The following is a 9,192-nucleotide window of genomic DNA, read 5'->3' as shown; positions in this document are numbered from 1 at the left end:
TCGAAAGAAGGCGAAAGCTGCAGCAAGCGACATTCGTGGCTAGACTACTGTGCGAAGAAATCGACTCTCCTCGGTTGCTCGGGCTACTGGATATTCGTGCCATTCAACGACCTCTTCGTCAACGATCACTATACTGCAGGATCGATTTCATCGTACGTTCTTTGGGCACAACGAACCAGTCTCTGCAATCATCAGGCCATTTACAATGGTTGAGGAGCTTTTTGACTTTTGCGAAGTACTCGAACGTTTTAAAAATAGGGTGAAGAGGTTACTATTATTGTAACCGTTAGTTTTAATTTCATTCATTAAGACTAAGCTGTCAGATGAATTATAATTAAATAAAGTAATAAATAAATTCGTCTTAGCGTGTCCTTTCTTTGTCTATTTTTTTCTAACTCATAATATTTTTAGATATTCCTTTCAAGCATATGCAAGGTGTGGGTAATGTTTGTACTCCTTTCCCCACTCTTCAAATGATAGCCATAGTTGTGTTGGTTGAGTGCTCTGCTAAGAGGACCGTTGTCGACCGTTGTGAGTTTTTATACCAGAAATTATGCACAAAATCGGGTCCTGGGCGGTCTTGGGCGATCACGTTGATAGAAGTAATGTCTCCAATTCCACTACAATATCGCTCTTCTTCTGCCATTCACACCCACCCCAGAAGGATTGTTCATGGGCTTGGTGTGATGGTTGGTTTCAAAACGGTTCATTAGTTGGTTGACGTGTGAGCGTACCAGTCTTTGGTTGTTAACCCAAACGTTATACATGACGCTTCCAACTTTCTCCAAAATGATGCCAGGTGCCCAACGCCAAGTTTTGTTGGAATAGAGTTTTGCAAAAAAAAAAGATCGTTTCGATGATAACTGCGTTTTACGTTGTAATCCTGATTTTGCACGGTTGTGCGTTCAACTGGTGGGCGAAGTAACTCCAAACTGGTCCGAATTCGACGACCAAACATGATCTCCGCTGGCGACTTACCGTTGGGAGTGGAAGGATTTGGTGTGGTTCTGTAGGTGATGAGAAAAGTGTTGAGCGCTTCTCGCACAGTATCTCTTCCCTCCTGAATTTTCTTGATGGACCTCTTAAACGTATCCACAAATCTTTCGGCTTGACCGTTAGATTGCGGGTGAAACGGGGCAATGGTAAGATGATCAATGCCATTTTCTGTACAGAAATCTTGGAATAACGTAAGACGAGCTCGGTGGTCTAGTGGCTACCGCTTCTGCCTTATAAGCAGGAGGTCGTGGGTTCAATTCCAGGCTCGTCCCTTTCCTACTTTGTATGTCTATCTTAGTTCTTTCTGTGTTTCACGTTATACCAAAACGATTCCTACTGTTATAACCTTCCACACAATCCCAAAACCTCCCGTGGCACCTATGAGAGGTCGTAGAGTTCTCTGCATCTTTCTCAAGTAGGTGTCCAACAAACCATCCTTCCCCTTCCTCAGCATTCACAAGGACGTGGCCAGGACAGATTTCGACTATTGGAGAGTACATTGTTTCCATCTAAGAATTAGTGATTAGTCCCAAATCAATATATGTGGTAACGGATGAAAGTAATGATACTCTCATCCAATAGTTTTGGCTTGTACCACCTACGAATTTGTGCGAACTGCTAAATGCTAAAATGCTAATGCTAATAGAAATCTTGGAATAACGTACTAACGAATTGCGGCCCATTATCGCTCACCAACGTTGAAGGCATTCCAAATCGAGCGAAGACGTCCTTGAGGATGGCAATCGTTGCAGCAGTGGTCGTACTGTGTGTTTGGATGATTTCTGGCCATTTTGTGTAAGAGTCAACGACAATGAGATAGTAGCTCCCGGTGATCGGACCAGCATAGTCTATGTAGACGCGTTACCATGGTTTGGTCGAACGTGGCCACAGTACCGGAGCTAGCTTTGATGGTGACTTCGCAGTGGAGGCGCAATGACGACAAGACTTTACATGGTCCACGATGTCCTTGTCCAAAGACGGCCAATAAACGTACGAACGGGCAATAGCTTTCATACGTTGTATACCAGGATGGCCACGATGGAGCTGACCGAAACAGCGTCGGCGGAGCGGTGACGGAATGACCAGGCGCTCACCGAATAGAATGCAACCTTGAACTGTGGTAAGAGATTCTTGGCGGTCGTAAAATCTTTTTATCTCCGGATCTGTGACTTGCTTCAAATCTGGCCAGCCTTCGTTTAAGTATCGGTACACTTTCTTGATGATAGGATCTGATTGAGTGGCTTCCTGTACGAAGTCATACAGCAATAGGGTTAGCGCCCAACGCTGCAGGCGATTTGACGTGTAGACCGGAATCCCCTTTCTTGACCCGAATATTCGCACAAGAGGCGCATGATCGGTTTGCAAAAGGAATCGGCGCCCAAACAGCATACGATGAAATTTGGTCACCGCAAATATAATGGCGAGGCCTTCACGATCGGGTTGACTGTAGTTCTTCTCGGCTGGCGTAAGTGCTCGTGAGGCATGCTGAACAACCTTCATCGTTCCATCCGGAAATTTGTGGCTAATGGTGGCACCAACACCGACAGAGGAAGCATCTGCCGATACGATAATATCAAGCTTTGGGTTGTAATGCGTGAGGAGTAAATCCGATGATAAAATTTCCTTAAACTTTGTGAACGCCCTTTGGCATTCTGGTGTCCAACAAAACTTTGTTCCAGCCTTGAGAAGTTCATCCAGAGGGAAGCGAAGAGATCTCATTCCACGAACAAATTTTCCATAATAATTCACAGCTCCTAAGAACGAACGTACCCCGGAGACGTCGGTAGGAGGAGCTATGTCGGTAATCGCCTGAATTTTTGCTGGATCTGGCCGGAGTCCGTTGCGATCGAGCAGGAAACTTAGGTATTTTACCTGAAGTTGTGCGAATGTACACTTTTCTGGCCGGACGGTGAACCCATACTCCTGAATCCGGGCTAGAACTGCATGCAAGTTCCGTGCATGTTCTTCTTCATCTTTTCCCCCAATAATAACGTCATCGAGGTAACCAGAAGTACATGGGAGGCCAGCCAACATGGTGTCCATCAGTTGCTGGAACGCGCCCGGAGCAGTTTTCACGCCTGGTGGCAGGCGATTGTAACGGTATAATCCACGATGGGTGTTGATGGTGAGCAGATCTCGACTGGCTTCTTCGATTTCTACCTGGAGGAAGGCATCAGACAGATCGATCTGGCTAAACACGGTACAGTTGGCCAGTTTTGCAAAAATGTCCTCCGGTAATGGCAGAGGATAACGGTGAGGCTGCAGAGCATCATCGAGGCCTGTTGAATAGTCTCCGCATATACGTATCGTTCAGTTGGCCTTGCGAACCACTACGATGGGGGCCGCCCAGTTGGAGAATTCAGCCGGCGTAATAATGTTGGCACGTTCTAATCTGTCTAACTCTTCGTCCACCGTGTTGTACATGGCATAAGCCACCGGACGTTTTGGGCGAAATACTGGAACCGCTTCTAAGTTCGCTGGAGTTCTAATTTGGTTTTCGTTCTATTGCATAGTCCGACTTCATTCCGAAAAACTGCTGGAAACGCAGTCTTGAGAGAATCTATGGTGGGTGTGGAACGTGTTACGTTGTTGCAGTAGGTATTGATGGGCTAGACTGGCCCAGCTTAGTATGGGGAGAAAAAAATGTTGTCGAATACCACGGGGCACCCCCCAGAATTGTGTCTTTGGGTGAGAAAATCAATCTCTGAAAATTTCAGCTCAATCGCTTGTTGCATAAGCTGGCGCATTTGAATTGAAGTTTGTATGGGGATTTCAGCCAAAATGTATAGGAAAATACACCTCCGTCACTCATTCAATCTAGAAATTGGTTCTGTTTGCTCGATTGACCTCAGAATTGCAAATATGGCAATTGGTATGCTACAGAACAATTTCACAGAACATTGTATGATGATTAAATGCACTTTTATATAGTTTTCGGCTGATTACTAGGAGCTGAATTGTGTATTTTTGGATTTATTTATCGAACCGTACCAGCCGAAAACTATAAAAGTTCATTTAATCATCATACAATGTTCTGTGAAATTGTTCTGTAGCATACCAATTGCCGTTTTTGCAAATCTGAGGTCAATCGAGCTAACATAATCAATTTCCAGATCGAATGAGTGACGGAGATGCACTGAGCTTAATTCTCATCTAAATTTTATGTGCAACGCACATATATTTTTGCAATCAAGCTTTGCAAATATTTTTTATTGGTCTTGCACATAAAAGTTGAGATTTGATGACTCTTCAATTTTATGTGCAACGCATATATAAAACAATTGCACATTGGATATTATTTCATTGGCATTTATAATATACTTTAAATGCAGCTGCAAATAAAATTCGTGTAGCCTGCTTTATGAACCAAAAGAATTTCGTTTTTGTTTGGATTATAGAACCAAGGAAAACATAAGATGTTGGGTATCGGTTGTTTATTTTCAGCTTTATATAAGATCAAATTAGCGATGATTGCTGGAGAAATTTTCAGAAGTTGCCACTAAATAACAAGAAGAGAGGCAATAGCTAGCACAATATTTTTTGCTTCCCTATAAAACATGACTGCTCAAATCGGTCGATTTAGTCGGTTATTTGATCGGCTGTATGTTACACAGATGCTTCTGGTAGATCACAGGCAAAGGCCTATTATCCACCCAACTAAAACAAGATGCCGACCGATGGCTAGAACTTGACTTGTTGGAATGAAAATGAATGGCAGTGATTTCTTCTATATATAGATGATTTCGAGGTTTTATTTGTGCAAAACACCGCCTGTCGGGTCATCACTGAAATAAGGCAAGAAAAAAATCTTCAGGATCGCCACAATTACTTAATCGATTACCAAATCAAAGCAACTAAAAATTTATCTCACCACCATTGCAAGCACACCATTGTCGATCTACTTGATTCCATAATGGAAAAGTTACCCCGACGCGCAGATATCCTGGGCCTGGCACAGCAAAACTGGCTGGTGATGTCTAAGAATAGCTGGCTTTGCGTTTTTGTTATCGTCTATGGCCGGAATTCAAACCAAACTGGAAATTGAATAATAATTAGAAGGAAATTTGGGAATAATAAACTTAATATACTTACAATTTTCCGCCAGAGAAAAATTTCGTCGACAGCCAACACTCAACATCCAGCCATGTTGTTGAGGCAAAAATTACTGTTAGCTATTAAGTTTTATGTGCAAGTATTGATAATTATCTACCATCGATCATTGCACATAAAATTCATTAGGTGGCCTGATAGTATATAAATAAATTTCCATTATATTGTATGTAGTTAGCCATTGAATATCGTTGTTGATAAATAAATTTTAAATGCTGCATTTAAAGTCGTGGTGAAGCCAGTCAAATCTATTCTATATGATTCGTGCACATAAAATAAAATGTTGATTTAATTTCAGTGTGTATCTTCCTATACATTTTGGCTGAAATCCCCATACAAACTTCAATTCAAATGCGCCAGCTTATGCAACAAGCAATTGAGCTGAAATTTTCAGAGATTGATTTTCTCACCCAAAGACACAATCCTGGGGGGTGCCCCGTGGAATTAGGCAACTTTTTGTTTCCTGGGCCAGTCTAATGGGCTCTGACCACAACCCGAAAGAATCAAGCATATCGATCCCCGCCAGATGAAGAGATTCGTTCACCACGTAGAATTGCACTACTCGCTGATCTTTATTGATAACTGTGGTGCATATGCACTTGAAGAGTATCTCCAACGGGTCCCCTGATGTTGCAGCTCATTCCGTAGCTGGTGTTCTGGGTGGCTTGCCAATTTTTATCCATGTTTGCTTGGAAATTAAAGAAATGTCGGAACCAGTGTCCAACTGAAGCCGCACCTTCACTCCGTTGATACGAGATTGAATGAAACGACGATGTTTCCCAGCAAGGAGAAAGAGCCTAACATGACCCGAACTTTAGGGTAACCTGTTACCTCATGAGCCTAAGAAAATGATTCACGTTAGGGTAAACCTCGACTAAAATTACGCTATATTGCAACATCGTGTTAGGCGTTTGCTGATACCAGACGTCTGCATTAGGGTAACATTAGTGTAACCTTACCCTAACGTGAGTCATTTTAGTGAGTCGACCAAAATAGCGTATGTAGTAGTGAGGAGCGTAATATTTGTGTTCACTTATACCGCAGCAACGCTCCTCAATGACAGTTCAAGATAAACAATCCAAAAAAATGGATTCGTATCAGCTGTTCAGTCCGTTCAGTCGCTTCTGGAATTGTGTAAATAGACAAAAAAAAGTTTTCCTGCTACTAATATATAAGGTAAGAGAGCAATTTTTCGGGTTTATATTTTTTCCATTTAAATATGCTTTACGTCATTGCAGAATGAAAAACTTCGACGATCAACATTCCCAATAACAGCGACAACTCAAAAAGCTGAAACACTGTTGAATCGGGATACCATTCACGTCACTTTTTTCTCTTCTGACAACGGCACCGATTCCGCCGAACCGAAGTACCAAAGAAGGAAGTAACTCTCCCTAGAGCGCCCTCTCGCAATGAGCGACAGGATAAGTCCAACCGTGTCCAAATAGTTTCGTCTAATGAGACTTGAACCGCTCCTCATTCACGATACTGAAATACTTCCGCAAGTGTGCATCGTTCTGTCCGGATGGAACGACGTGTCCTGTTCCGGGAGGCAAATTGTTGTTGCCCGGTTGAGCGTGATTCAATACATTTGTCAGAGGACTTCGTCCCTTGTGTTTGCTACTGTACAGGGACATCGTGTTCACGCTAACCGGGTCCGCCTTCCATTCTTTCTTTCGGCTGTCGTATTCCTCGCTGAGTACTGCGAGTCCGAGCGGAGTCAGGTAATCTTTTGTTTCGAAACTTCGCTTCAGTAGACGAGCATGTTGCTGGTGGCCGATGTCGAATCGTAGATTTATACTGGTAAAAAATACACAGAATGGGCCAATTATTCGATTAAAATGAGCATCAAGTGAAAAATCGTGCTACAATTTTCAAATATGTTCAGGTCGTTCAGGTATCAAACTAGTCAACGAGCGTCAATCGGCGCACCAGCTATCAAACCACCAAAAATGCTTCCAGTGACTTTACACCACTGAAAGCAAAGCAGAAAACCCGTTCAGGAGTGATAAACAATTCAAAAAGTAGATGTTGTTTCCAAACGAGATACAGAGATTGTACTATACTACAGAACGGAAAGGTAGGCGATTATTAGTACATAGTTTATTTCATTTTAAGGCTGGATATCAAATCTTGAATGTGTTGCAGAATGTGGCACAGTAAGCAAGGTAGGAGAGGCAATTGGCTGGTACTTCGGATAACGATGTTTTCATACAGGAACGAATCGTAGCGATCGTAGCCTTGCTAAAAAGATCATGGGTTGCATTTCTACCGTCAAGAAGTGGATGATGTAGCTGTATCCCATATTAAAGAATCTGTTCTCCCACCGAGGAAATCGTCCCGGAGCCTTACGCTGAACTACATATGATATGAAAGGCGATTCACAATTACGACCTAGGACCAGTCCTGAACCAACGACACTTTACGACACGATCAAACTTAATCCTTCCAACTGGAACCTAGATATGTAATTATTAGAAATTTATTGCATTTTTGGCGGATATTGCATCTTGATTGTATTACTGGTTGTATGTTTCAGATGGCTAATACTGATGACGAGATGGTTGGAGCCGTATGGAATCACATTGTTTTATTTGAAGGTTTATCTGAGGAAAGACTTACAACTTGCTTACAACGCTTGTGTAGAGTAGTGCGCGCTGGCGAAGCTGCATCACCTTTGCTATCTATTTTGGAACCATGAGACGGAACAAGTGGCTTGTTGTAGATGACATCAAAATATTATTATTATTATTTATTCAGACTAAGGCCGAAGTGGCCTGTGCGGTATATAAGAGTCTTCTCCATTCGGCTCGGTCAACTCGTGGTTCATTCACCACCTCCACGTACCGTCCGCCATCGGCACCCCACCATAGATGGTACGCAGCACTTTCCTTTCGAAAACTCCAAGTGCGTGTTTTGCTACGTTAGCAGTAATATTAAATGCATTTGTCCATTTGTTTGGAAATGTTTTCTACTGATCTGTTTGTAATCCTGTAGGATAACGACATCGGGTCATAGACTTCAACGACGCCCTCACCGTGTTCATTCGACATAGTTGAAGTCAACAATTGCAGTAGAATTCTATAGAAAGAGAAAAATTGATTTTAAAGAAAAGTGTACAGCGCGTTAACAAAATGTACCTACTTGAAGTACCATGATCATATCAAGTCGACCATTAGTTCGAAATCGTTCCAAAAGTTTGTGTAAGTATTTTTTTACATAACCTGGTGGTAGCACGAACAATATGATCTGGAACGAAAGAAGGAAAAAGAGAAATTTGGCTTTAAAACCAGTTTTTTAATGATCAACATTATGTCTTTTATGATACCTACCTAGACACCCGGTTGACTACAGTGCCTAGCGTTTTGTAGAGCTCCACCATCGACTGCCTTGGGCGATGTTCCTTTAGTCTCAGGTCCGATTCCACCTCGTGCAGCCAGCGTGTCCGTGGCCTTCCACGAAGTCCCCGGCCTCTATCCGGTTCTCTGTTAAATATTCGCTATTCCTTCTTCCGACATTCGCACTAAGTGACCAGCCCACTGAAGTCTGGCGTATTTTATTCGATTCACAATATTTTCTTTTTTAAACATCTGATACAGCTCATGCGTCGGCGCCAAACACCATTTGCTGGTTTCCTGCCTAGTATTGTAAGTAGCATTTTTCGCTCGAAAATCCCGAAAACTGTCCGGCCTTCTCTTTTAATGTCCACGCTTCGAAATTCCAGAAAGGGCCACTGGTAGAATCAGAGTTTTATTAGCATTAGCATTAGCATTGAGCAATTCGCACAAATTCGTAGGTGGTACAAGCCAAGATTATTGTATGAGAGTAGCATTACTTTCATCCGTTACCTCAGATATTGATTTGGGACTAATCACTATCTCTTAGATGGAAGCATTGCACTCTCCAATAGTCGAGATCTGTCCTGGCCACGTCCTTGCGAATGCTGGGGAGGGGAAAGGATGGTTAGTTGGACACCTACTTAAGAAAGATGCAGAGAACTCTACGACCTCTCATAGGTGCCACGGGAGGTTTTGGGATTGTGTGAAAGGTTATAACAGTATGAATCGTTTTGGTAGAACGTGAATC

The 9,192-nt window shown here is 42.6% G+C and overlaps 1 protein-coding gene and 2 long non-coding RNA genes across 4 annotated transcripts; 1 reads left to right on the top strand and 2 right to left on the bottom strand.

Moving 5' to 3' along the window:
* Positions 1 to 1,857: 1,857 nt before the first annotated feature.
* LOC134222740 (uncharacterized protein K02A2.6-like) lies at positions 1,858 to 3,420 on the bottom strand. Its single transcript, XM_062701904.1, is given in 1 exon segment — positions 1,858 to 3,420. A coding segment is annotated over 1 exon segment (1,563 nt).
* Positions 3,421 to 4,434: 1,014 nt separating this feature from the next.
* On the bottom strand, positions 4,435 to 5,397 carry LOC134221283 (uncharacterized). Its single transcript, XR_009982302.1, has 3 exons — positions 5,089 to 5,397; positions 4,868 to 5,030; positions 4,435 to 4,781 (listed from the first exon to the last, which is right to left on the bottom strand). It is a non-coding gene; the product is annotated as an uncharacterized LOC134221283 (long non-coding RNA).
* A 753-nt stretch (positions 5,398 to 6,150) lies between these two features.
* Positions 6,151 to 8,414, top strand: LOC134225686 (uncharacterized). Of its 2 annotated transcripts, XR_009983304.1 has the most exons (5): positions 6,151 to 6,282; positions 6,345 to 6,830; positions 6,995 to 7,186; positions 7,255 to 7,573; positions 7,646 to 8,414. It is a non-coding gene; the product is annotated as an uncharacterized LOC134225686 (long non-coding RNA). The 2 variants fall into 2 exon arrangements; XR_009983303.1 differs by having other exon boundaries at positions 6,345 to 7,186.
* The last annotated feature ends 778 nt before the right edge of the window (positions 8,415 to 9,192 follow it).

Source organism: Armigeres subalbatus, chromosome 3 (genome assembly GCF_024139115.2).
Source record: "Armigeres subalbatus isolate Guangzhou_Male chromosome 3, GZ_Asu_2, whole genome shotgun sequence".
NCBI classification, from domain to species: domain Eukaryota; kingdom Metazoa; phylum Arthropoda; class Insecta; order Diptera; family Culicidae; genus Armigeres; species Armigeres subalbatus.
Note: the sequence above shows the minus strand (reverse complement) of the source record. Positions and strands in the feature narration are given on the sequence as shown.